At 41.8% G+C, this 23,815-nt stretch overlaps 1 protein-coding gene across 2 annotated transcripts in view; it reads right to left on the minus strand.

The window, feature by feature from the left end:
• Window positions 1-2,856: 2,856 nt before the first annotated feature.
• heatr6 (HEAT repeat containing 6) overlaps window positions 2,857-23,815 on the minus strand; it is a 170,945-nt gene continuing 149,986 nt past the window's right edge. For both annotated transcript variants that reach the window (XM_076277740.1, XM_076277741.1), the window contains one exon: window positions 2,857-3,612. In XM_076277740.1, the coding sequence (XP_076133855.1) occupies window positions 2,966-3,612 (647 nt within the window). In that variant the 3' untranslated portion in view covers window positions 2,857-2,965. The remainder of the gene's footprint in view (window positions 3,613-23,815) is intronic.

A 23,815-nucleotide genomic window follows, 5' to 3' on the forward strand; every position in this document is an offset into this window, starting at 1 on the left:
CAGTCGAAAGTGGCACACAGTCTATGAACATGGGGGCGACATATTCCTATTTCGCCCAGGGCGCAGGATTGCCTTCTGCCGGCCCTGCATACAATGCATCTCAATAATGGGACTTGGAAGATCGAAATGTAATTATTGGAATCCAAATTAAATGACAATAACTTTTCCTGATATGTCTTAAACCAGGGGTCCCCAACCTTTTATGTACCATGGACCGGTTTGATTCCAATATTTTTTTTCACGGACCGGTGGGGGGGTTGGGTGGGTTCGGGGATTCCATGTTCCGTTCCGTGTTGTGCATGCATTACTTGAAAAGAACTAGCTCCAGCTATGTATGAACAGTGAAGGTAATGAACTCTTAAAAATGTGAAAAATGTGAACTTGAAGAAGTGAAAATTGAACAATATGAACTAGGAAAATTGAACAACTTGAAGCTACATCTATCATGTGTGAACATGCTTAACAAAACATGGGAACTAAACGTGCATTACGAATATAATCAGTGGGAGCCCTGTGCTTGTTTCCCTGCAACAAGAAGGTTCCATCTGGGGGTGATGGAAGACAGTGACACCCTCAGTGTGTTTGAAATGTCCAGTCGATTACGCAGTTTGGTCTAAGTTACAGTCATTGCCGAAAACCTGGCCTCGCATAGATACGTGGTGGGAAATGGTAACGTTTTCAGCGCTTTTCTCGGGATATTCTGCTTTGGTTTTCATCCAAAAACCCGCCAGAGAGGTTTCCTCATAGCCTACACACTCTTAAGACCACCGTCATTTGCAATTTCGATCAACTGCTCTTCCTCCTGCGCTGACAAGTTAGGACTATTCGGGATATTGACAAATGGGTTGCGGACCCACTCATTGGTTTGCCGTGGATCTTTGGAGGATGGGAAGTAACGCTCAAACTCATTTGAAAGTTTGAAAGCGCAACAAGGTGATCGCGCACCAGCTGCGAGAGAAAGGGCCCTGCCTCAGTCTCTCCCAAAACCCCCACTACTGTTTGGAACATATCAAATACACCCCGATCCACTCGTCATACCCACAAATCAAGCTTGGCTTTAAATGCAGCGACTTTATCTGCCAGTTTAAAGACAGTCGTCATTCTCCCCTGCAGTGACAGGTTGAGGTCATTAAGCAACCCGAATATGTCACACAGGTAAGCGAGTTTTGACACCCAGCCTTCATCACTAAAATGTGCAGCTAACGGTGACTTTATTTCTGTAAGAAATCTCTGCAGTGGCTCTCACAACTCAAACACTCTGGCCAGTGACCTGCAACCAACTTGGATAGCGTACCACGGTGACCCATTCACCCTCTCTAACAACTGTGCCTCAATATCCTCTGACATATCAATTCATGTCATCTGACATATCATCAATTCAATGGACAGTGCTTGCAGAATGCGGTACCTAAGCTATTTTTTTTAGCTGCAGCCTCCCCAAGGAGTTCATTGCACATGCCTTTACCAGCAGGCAGAATTAACTCTTCCCCAATAGTAAAGGGCTTCTTAGATTTAGCAATCCGACTAGCCACTATGAGGCTTTTAGCGCAGCCACGTTCACCGATGTGGTTACGCACTAGTTTTTTGTCCTTCTTGCTCGCGTTTCTTACGCTCAAAGAACTCAAGGGGTTTGTCTTTAAGTGTAGGATGCTTGGACTCTAGATGTCGAATTAGCTTTGATGGTTTCATTGCTTCGTTTGACAACTTATCGCCAAATACCACACATAAAGGACTTGGTGCATGCGAGTCACCGGTCTCTGCGAAACCATATTTTAAATATGACTCGTCATATTTCGTATTGAATGACCCCTTGTATTTTCTTTGAGGTATCTGGCTCACCATCGTCAGTGGGTATTATTGCGAATGTGACATTATTGCGAATTAAATTGAATTTATTTAGTTTGCATGCATTTTTTTTAAACTCTTGTCGTAGGCTACGGCCCGGTTAGGAATGTCCCGGTACGGGTCCGCGGCCCGGTGGTTGGGGACCGCTGTTTTAAACAATCTATCAGCACTTAACTTTATTTTTTATACCTTAGTGAAACAAAAAAGTCATGGATTGCTGCTTGAAAGTTCAAAGACATCCTGATTAGCAAAGGATGACATTTAAATGGAAAAGAGTTTCAGTTACATTTTGTTTATAAGATTTTCCAAATCTTAATTAATAAATGTGGCATGAGTTTTTTTTTTTCCTCAGCAAAAATAAACAGCAATATTTTTTAATACCTTGTTTTGGGGCAGCCGTGGCCTACTGGTTAGCGCTTCGGATTTGTAACCGGAGGGTTGCCAGTTCAAACCCCGACCAGTAGGCATGGCTGAAGTGCCCATGAGCAAGGCACCTAACCCCTCACTGCTCCCCGAGCGCCGCTGTTGTTGCAGGCAGCTCACTGCGCCGGGATTAGTGTGTGTTCACTGTGTGCTGAGTGTTTCACTAATTCACGGATTGGGATAAATGCAGAGACCAAATTTCCCTCACGGGATCAAAAGAGTAAATTTAAGCCATGTATGTTAAGCAATGTAATGCAATGTAACTCCTGGTAAAGCTGAGTCAAGTATAGTACTATACTTGACTCAGCTTTACCAGGAGTGCCAACACACATGGAGCTTGTTGTAGTTATTTTGCATGAGAAATATTATTATTTGTATAACTATTATTATCATTATGTTATACATTGCTTACAGTGAGGTTATACAATACTATACATTGTTATACAAAGAGATGACATGAATTCATGAAATAATCTGTGAATACTCAATGGCTAAAATAATCAATAGCTGTAGCCCTATTTGCTTCCATATTTCTATGAAAAACACAGTGAAAATGAAAGAAAATAATATCACTTGCTGCACATGAGACTATTCAGTAAAACATCTTTATTCAATGATGTTCAAGTTTCAAAAGGTACATAGTACAGAATACACGTTAAAGTACATGGGATAAAATTATAGAAAAAAACCTTTAAAACTAAACCTTAGCTTGGACAGCATCACTGACCTCTGTTGTTTGATTAGTCTGATCTTGGAAAGAATGATGACCAGACAGTGATACTTGGAGTATTGTTTGCTTGTAACTTCTCACTACCCCCTCCAAAAAATCAATAATGTTGTCTGCACCAGCACTACATCCCTCCTCTTCTTTAGAAAGTTTCCTCAATGTACCCAATACACATATCATTTTGTTCATCCTGTCCTGAATACTATTTTTTACTCTCTCCTCTTTGTCCTCCTTTTCTGTCTCAGATTCATGATCAACAAGATAATTTACCAGAAACCCCATTAGGGTAGACCCAAATCTGCCTGTTACTGAGCTTTGTATTGTTCCCAGGTCCTGTGGCTGACAGAGATTGAGAAGATGAAGTAGTGTTTGGCAGAGCTGAGCACACAAACTGGTATGGTAACGATATTCCACAAAGTCCACTCCATCTTTGCTGTTTTCTAGTGCCTTCGTAATTGCTATCCATATCTGAGCAAACTGGCAAGAACTGCCATATTTGGCACGGGAGGAGGGGATTGAAAGGGCAGCAGCTGATTTAATGCGAACCTTAAAGTTCTTGCAAGACACCACAACACAAGACAAGGCAGAGTAGGCCTCAGCTGACCAGCTTGCTGTGCCTGTAAAAAAAAATCAATAGAACAGGTTAAACTGGCTGTTAAATCTTCATAACCCACCAAATCCCCACCTCATTCACACATGCCACACCATGGTTTCCTTAATCCTGGTCACTGTTTGCGTATCTGGCTGTCACAATTCTATGAGCAATGCACCTTTTAGGTAAACACTTCACTTAAACTACTGAAATCTGAAAGTTGCAAATGTTTTCAAAAATCGTCTCGCTCATTTTTTGTTTTGTTTTGTTCATATCTTCTGCTCCATATCTGTATTTCGTATAGTGTAGCTCCCATTAATATCATTACTTTATTTTTTGTTTGTTGTGTCTTGGGCTTTGTCATTGTTGGAAAATTGTTTAAATCTCAATGCGACTGATCTGGGGTAAAAACTGGCCAATTGTTTACTTTAAGGCAAGACACGGCAGGTGAAAACATCGTTTTTTTCATGCACTGGTCAATTTCGAGATCTTGGGCTAGTTTGCTACCTTAGCATGTATTCTTTCACACTACTACAACAACAAAGTCCGATTTACACATTTAGGAGTTTATTTCATTATTTTGTCTACTCGTGCCTGTATATTTCACCTAAATTCATCAAAAGTTAGCCTTCTAACGTTTCATTCTCTACCGCAAAACATCATGTGTAGTACCGTTGGAAAGCTCTGTTGTCCTGCATGACATTGTGCAATCCAAATATGGACACTTCCTTTGTATCGGACATATTTAATGAGTAGTGCCTAATTTGCATAATTAAACATTCAAATTTCAAAAACTTGTAATACATTTTTTTGTCATACTTGTGTAAGTAATCAACTGAGGAAGTTTCATGGTGATGTCTATTATTTAAAAATTTTACCCCATTCACCTGTAGTGTCTCGCCTTAAAATGTAAATAAAAAGGCATCACAAAATGAAATCGTCTCAAACTAAATTTAATCTAATTTAGATTAAAATAGGTCTATACAGATTGATGCTCAAATGCACAGCTGAGCAAGAACACAAATGCATCAGTGTGCAGGGCTGTACGTTAACTTTTTTTGCAAGTAGCACTGGTGCTACAGAGGTTAAAAGTTTTGTAGCACCAGCCACAAATTCTGTAGCATCGATATAAAACCTCTAAAATCTCTAAAAACAATCAGTTCATCACAGTTCATCAATTGTGGTTGGGATCTAGGCCTACTGCAACTGGATTGATAAAAGGTCATGTAGTTGTAAACATCTCACCTGGCTACATTGTGTTTTGTTTTTGTAAAAACAAAAAAACAATCCATGACAGTTCCATGCAGTTAGACTTTTCAATGGGTATCAGGAAGACAGGTCATGCCATTGATTTTTTGTTAATTTTTCTTATTCATGCATTGGAAGTCAGTTGATTTATTTTTGAATAAGTACAAGATATGCTGAAGATTTTATTCCACTAAGATTTAATTCACGTTTAGTTCAGTTTTTAGATTAGTGTAACCCTACATTCAACCTTATTGTCATTGCACGAGTGAAATACTGTAATTACATCTAACCAGTGGGGCAAATGAGTAGGCTAACTGACATGTCAAATGCATCCCTAGACTGTTCCATACACATAGGCTACAATAGGTAGCCTACTAAAGATAGCTGAAGGTCTGTGTCGCAGTCGTAGGTAAAGTGTCGTGAAGGTTTTTTCGGAACCGATCTTGTATAGGTTATTAAGCACTACTAAGCGAGACTGTTGCGCATGAAGTGGGCTCATATTTGACAGATAGAAGCGAACATCCCGGTGGACTTTTTTCTTCTAAGTTTTAGATCTGAATGGTGTTGTTTGGATAAGTTCTTCGTTTTAAACTGAACTAAAAATGCAAAGCAACAAGGCGATTGCCACAAACTTCTACCTCTGCTTGCCTAATCTAATCACATCAGCCCGGCCCGGTCGGAAGATACTTTCGCTTTATGCTAAACAAAGCTATCACTTGTTTGATTCGCGAGGATAATTTGCAAGGTGTTGTTTGATTTGGAGTTGGATTGTTTGGATACTATGCCTACAAACAAGTAGACATAGTTTTTAATCGCGTAGACTGCAACTAAGTTGAAATCAAAGTAGCCTACATCGATTCCACTCTCACAGAAGTAGTCTATACATAAGCATTTCAAACAAACAAACAAGCGCTTCACCGGGAGCCTACACCGGGCGCGTAACGAAGAGCTCCGTTCGCGACGCGCAAAAACAGAAGACGGGTGTATTTTTTTTTAACGTAGCCTACGCGCCGCTATCACATCTGGTGTAGCCAGTTGCACTGATCACAGTAGAAGGTAATTGCTGTAGCCTCCCTGTCAGTCTCACACGCATGCATTGTATTGCCATAAGCAAAACTGTATACTGTAGCACCAGTGCTACGTTTTGTAGCATGTGCGACATATATGTTGCACTGTACAGCCCTGGTGTGTAGTTTAAGAAACAGACGCCTCACAGCTGGAAGTTTTGTTAAATAGCATACCAGTTTCAACACCAGTCAACCAGTCAATACTAGTGTCAAAATCAACAGAAAAGGTGACTTCAGGATGCTGGTCTTCTAGACAGAATTGTTGAGTAAATCCATATCTCAGACTGGCCATTAAAAAAATACAAGCAAAAGAACACGGAAAATCGACAGAAGACAGAAAAAAGTGATATGAATAGACAAATCTAAGATCACAAAAAATAGCATTTGTAAAATGCCGACCAAATGCTGGAGGAGTGTTTGACTCCATTTGTCAAATATAGTAGATAGGATGTGAATGTCTGGGGTGCTTTGGTGGTGATAAAGAAGGGAATCTAAACAGGATAAAAGGAAAGAAGAAAGGCTATATTCTTGAATTTCCCCTTGGGGATCAATAAAGTATCTATCTATCTATCTATCTATCTATCTATAAATCCAGTTTGCAACTCCATACTATACCCTATTTTCCTCCAAAAAGAGCTTCGAACTGCAGAAGAGCCACGTAGGGAAGATGCTGACTGGTATTCTGTCTATAATTCTGCCTGCTTGCCTAATCTGAAGCATTAACAGTAGGCCTAACAGAGATCTGAATGCACCTCGGCCAGGTCGGAAGATACGTTTTGCTTAAAGCGAAAGTATCTCTTGCTTGACTTGGAAGGATAATTCTCAAGGTGTTGTAAGATTTTTAGTTGGAATGTTTAGATACTACACACAAGTGGACATGCTTTTAAATCGCGTAGACTACAATTATCAATGTGATGGTCACTTTTTCATTAAATCTTATGTTTTCATAATTATATGCTCACACATTTTGATGTCTACATATTTACATTCATATTCACGCACACTCTACAGTGGGTCCCAGTTAAGTTTGGACGGGTTCCTTCATGAATCACGCACCCCATTTTCTCAGCAGAAATGGCACAAACTGCAGTTGACACAAACAACCACAAGGTGTCACTTGGAAGTTCGGCCACTACTATTTTTGATGCGACTTGACTTGCTGCTTCCATGACACAGCGGGGGCACGGGAACTTAAATTGATCACGGTAGTTTAAGCTTACACTTGACAAAACATTCTAATATGAAAATGTGGATGCAATTGTTATAAAATGGTGCAGCTCCTTTAAGAAAGCACCGTGCGCAGGGATGGAGAGAGAGAAAGCGAGAGGGGATATGTGTGTTAGAACTTAGATGCATGTGGAAAAAGTATGTGCTGTTGAGACTGAAGCGAGTCATATTCAAAATAATGCAAAAAATAAATCCGCAGATAAAACTAATTATCCTCATTCATTGCAACCTCAGCATGCCTGCTTGCCGATGTTCAAACGAAAAAGATATCAAAGCACCTTTTGCGTTTGAATGTAGCACGAAATTTTTTTTAAACAGCTAGACAAATGATTTAGCTAATTGATTATAGCCTGTACACCAGCAATTGTTGAACATTTACCTGTACAAGTACATTGACAGTAGCCCAGCCTAACAGCATGTTGTAGGCTATACTGTAGAAATTTCACTTAAATTGCAACCGCAACATGCCTGCTTTTTTCTTTTCTTTTTGAGCACATCCGAATCCCAGGACATAAAGGGGGCAGATATGGGCCTACTGCACTTAAAACTTAAAAAGATTGAACGAAGCTTCCCGAACTTTGAAATTGCGATCAGTGACTGGCATCGGGTGAACGAAGCTTTTCGAAGTTGAAGAGGCTATTAAAAACTATTTGCGCACCTCCATGTCACAGGAGAGACTGGGCTCTCCCTTCTATGAATTGAAAAAGATGTTATAGGCTACCTGCAAACTGGCCTATGATTTCATTGCTGAGTTTGCGGCAAAGCAAGAAAATGTTTTTTTTTTCCTGAGTCAGGATATGGCGAGTCAGTGTCATTTATTTGTTCAATGTTAGCCTACAGACCAGTAGCCATACATCTTATCAATAGTTTGAATGTCGTGTGTGTTTCTGCTCATTGACAAATACCGTTCAGGACAATGATTCAGGCCCAATTAATTCCCCGTCTTAAAGTGTTCACCTTTGTTACACTATTTGGTTTCGTGATGTAGCCTATGATAAACACCATATGGCCAAATATGTGACTCAGCTAATGTTATAGGCTATACAATGGAATTTCCCCTCTTAAATACAAGCTGATGTAGCTTATTAGACTACTATTAAAATACACCGACGGTAGCCTTGGCTATGTGTAAAGTAAGCTATCGCATGATTTCATGCACCTAAGTGAAAAGGGCCTTGCATCTGTCAAGTTCACACAGGGCCTCGCACCCCCTTGCGACGGCCCTGCAGCTCCTCCTAAGACAGCGAGGGAAAAAGTTAAACTACGCGATAAACCCGGGAAAAGTTGACAGGTTTGTTTCGGTCCCGGTGATCATTTGTGAAATTGTGCAAACGACAGCCTTTTCAAGGCATTTCAAGGAAGGAGTCGTAGCATGCAAGCTCCCAAATTGACCCAGTAGCCTAAGGCATCAATAAATTGTTGGGAATGGGGAGGGTCATGCGTTTTTTCTCAATCACTTGGAGGGTCATAGAAATTTTTTTTGCTGGCGAGGGAGTCTTTTTTGACTAACGCTCCCAAAACTCCTCCGGTAGCCCCTTAAATAAATAACAAACAGTCCCTAATTGATTATAGCCTGTAGGCCTACACCAGCAATTGTTGAACATTGACCTGCACAGGACATTGACAGTAGCCCAGCCTAACAAGCAAATGTTGCAAAAGACATCAAAAGACGCAATTAATCAGAAATAAATAATGTAATCTGCATCGCTTTATTTAACAAACTGCAAGCAACAAGAGGATTGAGTTCGCTGTGAGGCCAAACCCAAGAGCAGAGCCTATCTGTTAAGGCAGTCGATAGGATATGGTAACAAGCTGTGTGCGCCTGGAAAGACGATAGCAGATGCTTTCTGAATAGCATAGCGAAGACGGCTGTGGTCATCCCATACCCACACCCACTTCATGTAGCCTACCATTATGAAGGCCTGCGGGGATTAGCCTAAAACGACTTGTTGCCGTTTTGGGACATTATGCTTTTTCATGTTAAGCCCCCCTCCCCCATCCCCTTCTTTCACAAGCAGTGGGGGAGCGCGGGGCACAAAGTAACACTTTTTGGCTTTGGCTAAATATTTCTAAAATCATTTGAGTTTCACTAGTCACATGTTTTAACAAGCAACACTTGTTATTGAACTAGATAACAGACGTGTGTCGAAAATTTACTTTATTTTCCATACGGAGAAATAACATATGCAGAGTCTAACCAAGGTCAATCTTGGCAAAAAAAGCCCTCAAACCTGAAAACACATGAGGCAAAAGTGCAAAACATCACAAAACTAACTAAACTAACACGCACATATTTTTGTATTGCAATCATTGCAGCCTACAGTTGTAACAGCGCGTTACAACTAACCCCGCTGGGTCACGTTTCTTTTAAGATAAGATAGCTCCTATGTGTTGACTACATGTTTCAAAACGGTGTTCATTTTTAGCCTACAAGACGATTATCAGTCAGTGAGCTGCACCCACAACTCAGTAATCGAAAGACAAGTTGCCTACCACCTATTTACTTTGATGCCTTCAAAAGATGTTTTGCTGTAGATCTATGTGAAAACACGTCCATACGGACTGAAAATTTGTGGAACACCGTCTCATAGTAATGTGGTTAACTGACCAATATGTCCCGATCAACCATCTGCAACTAGGAAAAAAGTCCATGTTACATTTAACCCCGCGTTACTTTGTGCCCCGCGCTCCCCTGCAGCTTTCTGAAGCGGTGTTTCTGAAGCTGTAGGCCTAACAACACATACCACCTTGACGTGAAAAAGCTTAACGTAGCTTATGTCCCAAAACGGCAACAAGTCGTTTTACTCCCCGTATGCGCTCATTATAAAGAACGTTTAATGTGTCACAAAAACAGCTACCAAACGTCTTATAAACAAGTCTTGCCAGGAGCAACACCTTGCAAAAAATGATAACAATAGGCCTAGGCCTTTATACGGCTCTGCTCCTGCCTAGATTCAAACTCAGAACTGCCTGAAAGTTGCAGACCTGTTCTGGAAATACGTGCATTAACCCACTCGACCGTCAGACAACGCTATCTGCTTCGAGTAGGCCTATTGGGTAGGACTGTAGCCTACACTGGTTGCTGTGGCTTGAGTGACCGAATTGTCTTTTCTTTGTCATATGAATGCTGTCATTTTGTTAACATTACTGTTAAGGAGATGCTGTAGGCAAAGGCTATATTTCAACCTCGTTAGTGTAGTAAAAAAAAACAGAACTATTCACAAGGTTTCTGGGCAGCATATTTATGTTCTGTTAGCAAGCGAACTTCTCATGACTGCCGACAAAGTCTACTGCCAGCTGACGAAGCTCTCATTTTAAAACATTACTGAGAGACAGGCACTGTACAATCAAGAAATCTTGCCACTGAATCCAAAGCTATGTTTAACATTATGTACAAAGCTTATAGGCTACAGTGGACTAGCATGTTGCAGGGGCTGCTAAAAACAGAGAAACAAACTGAAAACTCGGCCAATCACAGCCCTTGCTCGGCCAATCACAGCCTCTTGCTGTCTGGTTCGACCGCAGAAGGCCACAGCGGACTATGCTGCCCCCAAGTGGCTGCAGTTGTACTTACATTTCACCCAGCTGCTTGAATCACCTTGATCGTGAATGAAGTGTCAATTTTTAACTGGGACCCACTGTACGTTTAGCAGCACTACATGGCAACCAATTAAAAACGCAACACATAGACTTTTGATTTCATACAACATACAGACTTTATTGCTTAGTTCGATGGTACGTAGGCCTGTCGCGATATTCAATAAATCAATTAATCGCATGATAATTAAAATTAGCTCGATAATTTTTCTGGCCGCGATAAATGCCATTTGCTTGTTTGTTTTCCTCGTCTCTCTCTCTCCCTCTCTCGGGTCCTTAGAGTAACGATGAGTGAACCCTCATGTCAGTCACTTGTCAGTCGCATGGTGTGTGGGGAGGCGGGACTACTGGCGTATCCTACCACAGAGTGCAGCTAAAAAGCCGCGTGAGAAGTATACCGGTAGGCACTAGGCAGAGAGAAAGCTAGTTGCGAGTTCCAGTAGGCTACGCCTAATAAAGACAAAAAAGATGGAATTGTTTCTAAGCCAAACGCGACAGTTGCAGTGTGGGAGCATTTCGGATTTAAACCGAATGCCCGCGGTGAACCACTGAACGCGTGCGAGTCGGTGTGTCGCATTTGTTGGAAAACAGTCGCAATTAAAAGCGGCAACACAACAAACATGCATATGCATCTATAACACAATCATCCGCTGCAGTTTTCCCAGTTGGGGAAAAAAAAACACAACAAGTGGGCCGTCTTCCTCTTCCGGAGGAAAATTCTCAGAACGACAATATTATCGCTTATCGCAATAATTTCTGAGACAATTTATCGTCCAGCAAAATTTGTTATCGTGACAGGCCTAATGGAACGTGATTGTGTGGTTGAGTGCACAAAACTTATCAATTGTGTTCTGTTACTAATTAGTTAAAGTTTGTTATTTAACACATTTTGTTGATTTACCATGTATCATGTTTGTTTGTGGCGTTCCTGTTTGAGTGCAGCCGACTCTGGGAGCTGCGTCATGGTATTTGGTCCGGGCGGACTTCCTGACTGTCAAGACAGAGCGGCACGTTCCGCTGGTTTAAATTATCTATGGCCACATCCATTTCGCGTCTTTGTCATGGGGGAGGGAGGAGCCTTTTTGTGTTTTTTGTCTGGAGCTTTCCGGTTGGATTCTTTTGTGTTTATGCCCAAATGTCTTTGTGTAATTTATTTATTGCTTGCATTATGTGTGGTTATCTTTTTGAATGTTTTGGTAATGTCTGAAAGTTAATTGATTTTGTCGTGTTCCCCTTTTAGTTATTCATGGTCTGGCCAATCTGTATTTAAGTTCCCCTTTGTCTCCTTTTGTTAGTTCTTGCTGTGTGTTCATGTCGGAGGTTTGCATCGGAGGTTAATGTTTATTCTGTTTAGATACATTTCTGTGCCCAAAATAAGGGTATTTAAAAAGTAATTTATTGATTTTTGGTAATAAAACCATTTTTGCGGAATTTGCCATTTGGAAAGTGGTTTCAACGCTATCCAATGATGTCTCACTCATGGAGATCTGATAATATTTGAATAAGTTGTAGCCATTTTAAAGTATACACATCTCAAAGCTACAAGCTGAGAAATCAGGCTTTTCAATTTGACTACTTTCGCCCTCAATCCATGGAAGGGGAACACAATGGTCCTCATTTACATGACATTAAGATCAACCCTCCCCCCTGTCACGGTCACTGATCTGTCAGCCTGCAGTGCTAATGACCCATCGAAACTATCTGTAATGGGTTACAGAACCAGCTAGTAGCAATGGATAAAGTAGTCTAAAACAAACATGAGATCACGTTTGCAAACCATGTTATTTTGAATGAACACCCAGTGCAAGGCACCAGGTTGGCAATGGATTTAGCAGGTTTAGCAATGGATAAAATAGTCTAAAACGCAAACTAAACAAAGATGAGATCACGTTTGCAAACCCTGTTAATTTGAATGCACACACGATGCAAGGCACCCTGCCATCAGTCAAAACAAGACATTCTCGCATTATTCAAATTAATTGCCCACCGAAACTATCTGTAATGGGTTTTGGCTAGTAGCCTATGGTGCCAATAGCTAAAGACAGTAAGCCTACGTTAGCTAGTAGCAATGGATAAAGTTTCTAACACACAAACTTTATCCCCGTCAAATGTAACTGTGGAAATAGCATCTGAAATCTTACGATCTAGCTCCTCTGCTGCCAGACCGAGAGATTCTTCCTCGCTGTAATTATCTTCGGCTAAGGTCAGCTCTAGATTAGGGATGTTCTCCAGTGTAATGAAGTCGCCTTCATCATCAGATTCAGGTCATCTGCAATCCGCTGTGCTTTGTCCATCTCCATTCCAATTGTAAACAAACAGCATGCTGGTTCAGTAAGTATAGACCTCTCCAGAATAAGTCCCGCCTCCGTAACTTCCGTATCCATCCAACTTCCGGGCGTGGATTGTCTATGGGGAATAACATGGCGTTTCGAAATATCATACCGGTAAAACATCTGTAGGTAGCGAAGTTGAAAAAGCTGGTGGGCAGATTGGCCTACACACTTCTGCCATATAGTTTCCACTTGATGTTTTGATTGTCGGTGCCGTTTAAGTAGTATACTATAGACTATACTACTCAAACGGCACCGAAAATCAAAAAATCCAGTGGAAACTAGATGGCAGAAGTGTGTAGGCCAATCTGCCCAGCAGCTTTTTCTACTTTGTCACCTACAGAGTTTGACAGGTACGATCTTTCAAAACGCCATGTTATTTCCCATAGACAATCCACGCCCGGAAGTTGGATGGATACGGAAGTTAGGAGGCGGGATATATTCTGGAGAGGTCTATGAGGTTACTTCTAGCATACAGCTGATTGGCCGACAAAACAAAAGAGCACTAATAGTCACGCCCAATTCAAACGCTGGTTAACTTCCTGAAACTTAACCATTTTCAAAGACAAAATATACACTTTTAAAGCAACCAATGCTGAAGCTGATAACAGTGTTCCGTACAGTGCTCCCTGCCATAGGGAAACGTTCATTTCGTGGGTAACAGTAATCCGTACAGTTAACCTTTTACGATCAAATGCAATTAATTATTTCCAGGTCAATAAAAACTATAAATACCCCTGACAACCTTGTCTTGTCCTCTTTGATCTCTGACCGAGGGGAGTAACTGTTGACCAGCGCACGAAGCAACTACCGAGTAAGTATGTCAACACACACAGCATATTTTAGCAATACCGGAAGAATATTTAAAAATGGCGCCGGGGGAGGGTTTAACCTTCGCCCTAAATGACGTAGGGGAAGACTTTAAACAAGATTTGTGAAAATATGTGGTAAAATGTATACAGCGGGGAAAATAAGTATTGAACACGTCAACATTTTTTTCAGTAAGTATACTTCCAATGAGGCTATTTGCATGAAATTTTCACCAGACATTAGTATTAACTCAGATAATCCACCCATATAAAAAAATCAAGTCCATAGGTAGAGTTATGTGCAATAAAGTGGAATGACACAGGAAAAAAGTATTGAACACGCCTGCTGAAATTTCTTAAATACTTTGTGGAAAAGCCTTTATTCGTAATGACAGCTTCAAGGTATTTCCTGTATGATGAAACTAATCAGTCAGAGTATTCTGGTGTGAGTTTGGCCCATTCTTTTAAACAGATAGTCCTTTAATATTGAAGATTTCAGGGGTCCCTCTTGTAAATCCTGATCTTTAGTTAACTTCCAAAACTGTTCAATTGAATTGAAGTCAGGGCCTTGATTTCCTTTCTCTGAAACCAATTGAGAGTTTCCTTTGCTGAATGGTTAGGATCATTGTCCTGCTGGAAGGTCTAGCCATGTCTCATCCTCATCATCCTGGTGGATGTAAAGATTCTCCCAGAAAAAAATGACTCCATTCATCATTCCTTCAACTGTATGAAGTCAGCTAGTACCATGAGATGAAAAACAGCCCACACCATGATGCCACCACCTCCAAACCTCACTGTTGGTAGGGTATTTTTAGGGTGATGCACAGTGCCATTTCTCCTCCAAATATGGTGTGTAGTATGACATCCGAAAAGTTACATTTTTAACCAGAATACATTCTCTCAGTATTGCATAGGATTGTCCAAATGTTGTGTGGCAAACTTTCAACGAGGTTTGACATGTTTTTCTTCAGCAAAAGAGTCATGCGGGATGAGCGTGCGTAGAGGCCATGGTGGTGGAGTGCATTACCTATGATTTTCTCTGTAAAAATTGTACCTGCTGCCTCCAAGTCTTTCTGGAGCTTTCTCTGAGTGGTCCTTGGATCTTCGGCTACACTTCTGACTATCCTTCTGACTTCCTGGTCAGAAATCTTGCAAGGAGATCCTGTGCATGGCCAGTTGATGATGCATTGATGTTCCTTCCACTTGCAGATAATGGCTCCAATACTGCTTGCTGGATGATTCAGAAGTTTTGAAGTGCATCTGTAACCAGTTCCATTGATATGTTTTGCAACAATAAGGTTGCAAAGGTCTTGGGAGCGCTCTTTGCTTTTGCCCATCATGAAATGTTTCTTGTGTGACACCTTGGTAACAAAAAACCTTTTTATAGCCCACCAGTATGTACTAACCCAGTTTATATCAATTTGCACAGATAGGAGGGATAATTTCTCTAAATACTTATAGATTCCAGTTTGTTCCTTGCCATTCCTTGCCTTTGTGTACTGCTTTTTCTTAGTGTGTTCAATACTTTTTCCCTGTGCCATTCCACTTTTTTACTCATAACTCTACTTTTAGACATTAATGTTTGGATTTTTATATATGTGTGGATTACCTAAGTTAATACTAATGTCTGGTGAAAATTTCATGCGAATAGCCTAACTGGAAGTATACTTACTGAAAAAAATGTTGACGTGTTCAATACTTATTTTCCCCGCTGTATGTGTAACGTATTACATATTGAAGTAAACATGTTGAAAAAGTTATTTTGTTTGAATATAGATTGTTAGTATAACATTAGCGGTCATTTTATCAGACCTTTTCATGGCGTAATTAGTGACATTCAAATACTCCGGGAAATGGCGGCAGATTTGAAAAAAAAAAACAAAGCGCGTTTGCGCGTTAACTTGATGCCTAGATATGCAATAGTCATACAGAAGGAATCCACCATTTCTATGAATAAATGTGATGGTCAGATTGTAATTACATACTTTATCATCGTGTAATGTTTTGGATTCGTAGATTTATATAATTAATCGTCCTGAAGTTTAAACTGGGCAATCAGTGCAAGTTAGACACCCCTGCACGATGAGGCAGGAGGTTGTCGATACTCACGGTAAGTATAACGACCACTGAGGCGATTTTTATTCACATAATTACCACTAGGTTGCTGCCTTTTCTATCCAGTAGGTGGCAGTCCAGGATAAGGAATAGCAGAGCCATGGCTTTATATATATATGGCTCTGGGGTATCTTATCCTGGACTGCCACCTACTGGATAGAAAAGGCAGCAACCTAGTGGTAATTATACAAGAATAGTAGTGATAAAAAAAAAACATGAATCCAACCACATAATAACCATTGAAAATAATGCTTTTGCAGAGCCACATTCCAACAACATAATCACCGCCAATTAAACAATTCTTTAGTGTTGAAGTTTTGAATTTCCCCTGGGGGATTAATAAAGTATCTATCTGTCTGTCTAGTCTTAATAAATGTTATGTATTTTTATTTTTTCAGGAAAATGCCTAAATACAATCACGAAGATGTGGCTAAGGCCCTGCAGGAGTTGGTGGAGGGCGGGAGCCTCCGCAAGGTGGCTGCCCGCCATGGGATCCCCCACACCACCCTCCAGGACTGGAGGAAGGGCAAGTATGGCCACTTGCCCCACCCCAACCGGGCCCTCATGCCGGAGGAGGAGGAGGCGTTGGTGGGCTACATTTTTTGGATGGCAGCCCACGGGTTCCCCATCACCCGCTCAGTGGCCTTGTTATTGGCCACTGAGATCTGCAAGGCGTCGGGACGGACTTCACCACTGGTGAACATGGAGAAGGGCCTGAGCAAGATGTGGTGGACTCGCTTCCGAGCTCGCCACCCCACCGTGGCCTCGCGGAGGCCTGATCCCCTGGATAGGGAGAGGGTCCATGGGGCCACGGTGGCGCGGGTGGACGAGCTCTTCCGCATCTGCCAGGCCCTGTACCAGCAGCATGGGTTCGGCGGGACCCCAGCCCAGATATACAACTGCGACGAGACGGGCTTTGGAGACAAGGGCCACTCCAGGCAGCGTGTCCTCTGCCGTAAAGGGCAGAGGCACGTGTACGCGCAGCAGGTGACCACCAGGGACCACGTCACCGTCCACTGCTGCGCGAACGCCGCTGGGGAGAGCATATCCCCGTTCATCATTTTTCAGGGGTGCCTCCCCAGCACAGCCTACAGCCTGGAGGGGCCCAGCAACGCACTCTACGGCGTGTCGGAGAGAGGCTACATGGACAGCGACTTGTTCGTGAAGTGGCTGGGGCACTTCATCAAGCACGCCCGGCAGGAGCGGCCCCTCCTCCTGTTCATGGAACAGCACGAGGCCCATGTTGGGAAGGGGGTGGTCGACTTCTGTCGGGCCAACCAGGTTGAGGTGGTGTGCCTGCCAGCGCACACCACCCATGTGCTCCAGCCACTGGACGTGGCGGTGTACGGTTCACTGAAGGCGGCGTTCTCCCGTTTGGCACGGGAGATGGGGTTGGTGCGAGGAGACCTGGTGCTGGGCAAGCGGCACTTTTCAGCGGTGCTGAAGTACGCGGTGCATGATACAGGAAAAACAGAAGTTTCCAACGGTACTACACATGATATGTTTTGGATCACGGTCGCGGTAGTACATGCAAGGTTAGAATGCTAACTTTTGGTGAATTTAGGAGAAATATACAGGCGCGAGTAAACACAGTATAATGAAATAAACACTTAAATGTGTAAATCGGACTTTTTGTTGTAGTAGTGTGACAGAATACATGCTAAATTAGCAAACCAGCACAAAATCTCGAAATTGACCAGTGCATGAAAAAATTATGTTGTTTTCACGTGCAGTGTCTTGCCTTAAGCCAAACACCAAGTCTCATTAGTGAATCTTGTTTTCCTCAATACCAATTCAGCAGATGAAGACACAATGACAACACATGACAGAGGCATCTGTCTGTATGACAAACAATAAATGAAGACACTTGGTTCATTCTGGCTAAGATGTTATCATATGGCAAAGTACTATATTTGTTCTATATTTGGTACCTTTACTGTTTGGCCCTAATCTGGACATCATAAATCAATATACAATTTAAGGAAATCTAAGGATGGGACTATATAAAACAGAATTATTCGGTAACACTTTACTTTACAGTATCGACATAAAAGTGACATGACACTGTTATGAACACATGACACTTTCATGAAACATGAACCCTAACCCGAACCTTTAACCTTAACCCTAATTCTAACCCTAACTCTAACCATAAACCTAATCCTAACCCTAACTTGTTATGACAAAAAACAAATGACACTTACAGTGGGCAGTGTTTCGACTTGGCCAGCTTCACTCGCGGTCCGCGCGTGGGATCACACGGTATCACGCGACTTTAATTTGTATTTTCCCAGCGAGACGCTGCAACAACCCAAACAACCGGTAGATGGCTCAAGTGAGCAGGGTGTCTCGTAAAAAGAAATGGAGCCTGGAAAACCCTACACAGACTTCACTACAGACTTTAGCAGACTGGTTTAGAAATAATTTAATAGCCAGAAATATGCCTGCCCTGCCCTAATAAAGAAATATTTGGTTAACTGCGAGTGAATCCCGTTTGCAGCCGTAGAAGAAACGCAGGACAAATGAAACATTCTGGTTTTCTCCGAGTGCAACGATGATAGACAGACATCATTTGGACAAAATATAGAGCATATTTACCTCCGTTGCTCAGCCAAATGCCTTCCTGTTACGTCCTGTTATCACGGAGTTACAGGCAATAAACGATTTTTTAAGGTCACAAGTTTACTTCATTAGCGGTTTATTTTTTTGATTATTAAAGAGTGTTTACATTTAAAGGTTTGACTTCGTGCTTATTCAGTAGAGCATTTAGTGCTCTTCCCAATCCCAGACGTTCACATTGCATGTTTGTTTGTAATGGATGCAACCGCGAGATAGGCAAAAGGTTTGACGGCAATGAGTTGTGAACGGACATGAACAAGACATATAGCCCAGCAGCAATCTAGGGACTGTTCGTTATTTATTGAAGGGGCCACCGGAGGAATTTTGAGTGCTTCAGTCAAAAGTTGCATGACCCTCCCTTGCCTGCTAGAAACTGTTCAATGACCCTCCGACAGAATTGTTAAAAAAGACATGACCCTCCCCTTGCCAATTGTCGCATGTCTTCCGCCCGCGCTGCTTTGCGCCACAGCCACACACTGTGATAACGTTCTTAAATCAATCTTTCGTGAGCTTGCATGCTACCAGTCCTTCCTTTTCAAATGTGTTGCGCCTGTTTGCACAATTTCACAAATAATCATATGTGATTAATAATATGACAAATAATCCCTGTGCATGGGGACCGAAACAATGCATGCCAACTTTTTCCGTGTTTATCACGTATTTTAACTTTCCCCCGCTGTCTTGCCGTAGAATAGGCTATCCCAGATTTTAATACTCTCATAACAACCCTGCCATCGGGCCTGTCTCTGTGTTGCCCTATTGCTACCCCTTGCCCTTCCAACGAAACAGATGTCTTAAAATCATCGTTTTCCTTGCTTGAATGTCATAAACATACAACTTTATGCAGCAGAATTACGCATAGGCTACTTGGAACATAACACATTTGACAAAGGACAGATGTATCGTAACACCCCCAATTATCACCAGTTTTGTTCAGAAATTATAAAACAACGATGTTTTTTAACACTTCAAAATAACATTTGCTAAATTAACCTTACATTTTTCAGTAGCCATAGGTGTGTAGATTTGAACAAAATCTGGTTTGGTTCTTAACGGCACATGGACGGTTAGACCGAGAATTCTTGTCGTGAAATTAAAATTCCACTGGAGCTCCAAGCGGTTGTGTACACGCAGCCTTACAACACTGTTTACATCTCTGAGTCACGGTAAAATGTCATTTTTGGTACATAGCTAATTTAGATACACCTATGGTGTGGGTGGCTTGTCTCTTTAGGAGTCCGCTGTCTTGGTTTGTATAGAAATGGATATAAGTGACACGTACACGCAAGACGGTGGTAATACGGGACCGACGGTAATAGGGGGAGTTCCGATATGTTGCTAGTGACAAAATATAAATTTTCAGTGTTTTACGATGTCTTTGTCATGGGTAAGTGTTTTTCCCCATGCATTTATTCTAGGCTACTGCCAGTGACTGCCGTGAGAGAAGCGGGTTCTGTGTTTCGTTCATGTCAGTGACTGACGCGAGAGAAGCGGTGTCTGTGTTGTGTTGCATTGCGTTGCGTTAATTTATTTTCATTGTGCATACCGTGCCGTGCCGTCCACAGCTCTTCAGGTCTGTCAAAGCCAAAATTACTCCTTTTGAAACAATAAGTGCAGGAAGCGCTTTTGTATGGTTATATTGCTTGACGGGGGGATCCCAAGCAGCTTTCAGCCATAAGGCTACTTTGAGAACATTTCAATTCACCCGACACTAATATTCAAAATGTTGAAAACTATTTCGGCATAGCCTATAAAGCAGTTTAATTAAATGGAATGTTAGTTGTAAACAAACGAGCTACTTGGTGAGGCTTGGCCTCACAGATGCGCTCGTGCCTTAGATCAGGGGTCCCCAACCTTTTACGTACCATGGACCGGTTTGATTCCCATTTTTTTTCACGGACCGTGGGGGGGGGGGTTCGGGGGTTCCATGTTCCATATGTGTTGTGCATGCATTACTTGAAAAGAACTAGCTCCAGTTATGTATGAACAGTGAAGGTAACAAACTCTTAAAAACGTGAAAAACGTGAACTTGAAGAAGTGAAAATGGAACAATATGAACTATGAAAATTGAACAACTTGAAGCTACATCTATCAAGTGTGAACATGCTTAACAAAATATGGGAACAAAACATGGGAACTAAACGTGCATTACGAATATAATCAGTGGGAGCCCTGTGCTTGTTTCCCTGCAACAAGACAGTGACACCCTCAGTGTGTTTGAAATGTCCAGTCGATTGAGCAATTTGGTTTTAGTTGCAGTCATTGCAGAAAACCCGGCCTCGCATAGATACGTGGTGGGAAATGGTAGCAACGTTTTCAGCGCTTTTACGGCTATCTCGGGATATTCTGCTTTGGTTTTGATCCAAAAACCCGCCAGAGAGGTTTCCACATACACACTCTTAAGACCACCGTCATTTGCTATTTCGATCAACTGCTCTTCCTCCTTCGCTGACATGTTAGGACTATTCGGGATATTGACAAATGGGTTGCGGACCCACTCATTGGTTTGCCGTGGATCTTTGGAGGATGGGAAGTAGCCTAACGCTCAAACTCATTTGAAAGCGCAACAAGGTGATCACGCACCAGCTGCAAGAGAAAGGGCCCTGCCTCAGTCTCTCCCAAAACCCCCACTACTGTTTGGAACATATCAAATACACCCCGTCCCCATTCGACCCCACAAATCAAGCTTGGCTTTAAATGCAGCGACTTTATCTGCTAGTTTAAAGACAGTCGTCATTCTCCCCTGGAGTGACAGGTTGAGGTCATTAAGCAACCCGATTATGCCACATAGGTAAGCGAGTTTTGACACCCAGTCCTCATCACTAAAATGTGCAGCTAACGGTGACTTTTTTTCTGTAAGAAATCTCTGCAGCGGCTCTCGCAACTTAAACACCCTGGCCAGTGTCTGCTAAAGATGCTTGTTTTTTGTTGCTCATTCTAGCAGTTTAGCTAACTTCGTGTGACACTACCGTTCGCCAAGAACTGATCAAGTGAAGTGAGCTGACCTGAGGCTGCGCAGCGCTGAAGGCAATATCTAAAGTGTTGAAGGCGGGACAGACGTAAGAAAATAGACCTTGCAAAATGCAAACATGCGTGCAATCAAACAACTGCATATAGGCCTATGCCATGTAAAAACGTGACATTATTGCGAATTAAATTGAGTTTAGTTTGCATGCATTTTTTTAAAACTCATGTCGTAGGCTACGGCCCGGTTAGGAATGTACGGGCCGCGGCCCGGTGGTTGGGGACCGCTGCCTTAGATGGCAGGAAAAATCTTTAGCCTATTAACTGACCACCCGATTCACGTTGGCTGGGGGGGAAGGGGGGCCATCAGACATTTGTGACCAGTTAATCCGGCCCTGCCCCCCAACAAATCACACCTTCCCACCTCTGACAGCTTAAAAGAACTCACAGACCTATTCACAAACCTGTGGCATTTTGCCGTGTTTTGAAATCCTATGCAGCTTTCAATAGTGAGGAAGCAATTTTGCATTGTAGGCATAACTAACATGCAATAACGCCACCAACAACAACCAAAACTAGGCTAATCATTGTCAAAATGTAAATTAAATGTAACATTATTGTGCATCAAATTAAAATGTTCTCTTTTGCAAATGTAGGCATAGTAACAGAATAATTTAATAATGTTACAAAGATACTACATCAATCCATATGTTTCATTAGGCTACTAGGCTATTTGTTTTGCCTTATTCTTGATTAATTTAGGCTAGGCCTTTTTATTCAGGGGCCGTATTCACAAAGAATTAAGAAGAATTAAGGCTAAAAGTAGCTCCTAACTGGCGAATTTAGGAGCCACTCCTAAAAATAATGGGCGTGTCACTCCTAACTTTAGGACTCCTAATTTTTTTCACAAAAAGTAATTCACGAAGCATTTTAGACCTAAAAGTAGCACCTAAAAGTCTGGGACAGCTTAAAAGAATTCGAGAGGACTCCTAACTCACTAAGACCTATTCATAAACAGCTTTTTGTGGCATTTTACGCTGCGATGTTTTGAAATGCGCTATGCGGCAACAGGAGCTTCCAATCGCGAGGGAACAATTTTGCATTCATAAAAGGAATGCAATAACGCCACCAACAACAACCAAAACTACTCATTGTTAACATGTAAATTAAATGTAACATTTCATTGTGAATCAAATTCTCTTTGCAAACGTAGCCTAGGCATGGTGACAGATTAACTTAATAATGTTAATAATTATACTTATATAAAACATAATACTTATGTTGCAAAACTGCATCAATCCATAGGCCTATGTTTCATTAGGCTACTAGGCTATTTGTTTTGCCTTACTCTTTATTCATTTAGGCTAGGCCTTTTTATTCAGTTATTAATCATCTTCCGTCCTTCTCACTACTTGTGTAGCGCACGCATTCTCCGACCTGTCACCTGTCACTCATCATCGGAAGGGAGGTGTTTGGAATCATTCCCGCATTACAATCGTCAGCCAATCAAGGTGGTCACTTCAGTCAAACTCGTGCATGAGTAATGACGTCATCTATAGCAACGAAGACTCACTCCTAGTTTAGGAGTTGTCTGAAAGGCTTTGTGAATAACTTTTAAGAGAAAACTCCAAGCTAAAATCTTTTAGTGCGATTTAGGAGTAGCCTACTCCTAGTGGTAAGATAAAAGCCTTTGTGAATTAGCCTACGGCCCCAGTTCCATCATCTTCCGTCCTTGTATAGCGCACGCATTCTGAGACCTGTCACCTGTCACTCATTAGTTATTTGTTACTCATATTCTGTTATTTACTGTAGGCTGCGCAAACCACAGGGCAAGCCTGCATTCGAGGCCTTCTGTTGAAGAATTTTATATAAAGCCTGCGCTAACAGTAATCCTCCTGCCCCTGATAGGCCTACCACAGCTGTGGATATGTGTGGAATGTTCAAGTAATAACACAATCCAATGTGTGTCTCAATTGTCCCCCGCTGACCATCTCACACATTTCTCTAGATTTTGCAACAAATTTAGATGACACAATGCCATAAAATATGCCAGTTTTAGGACACAGAATAATGTTTGTAATGATACCAGTTAGGCCTACGTTTAACAGTAACAAGTGTAATGAGCTATTCATTGTCGAAGGTGCATGGTCAAGTGAAATTCTTACTTTGGAAAACAAACATTTGCCTATATCATTGCCGATCATCAGAATATTGCTCTGGACTGCAGGTAACTTGTTAAGCCAGTGGTTCTC

This window comes from Alosa pseudoharengus, unplaced genomic scaffold (genome assembly GCF_046254945.1).
Source record: "Alosa pseudoharengus isolate Yale_2024_CS ecotype anadromous, Long Island Sound unplaced genomic scaffold, YU_APseudo_1.1 YU_APseudo_1.1_scf_11, whole genome shotgun sequence".
Classification (NCBI taxonomy): Eukaryota; Metazoa; Chordata; class Actinopteri; order Clupeiformes; family Clupeidae; genus Alosa; species Alosa pseudoharengus.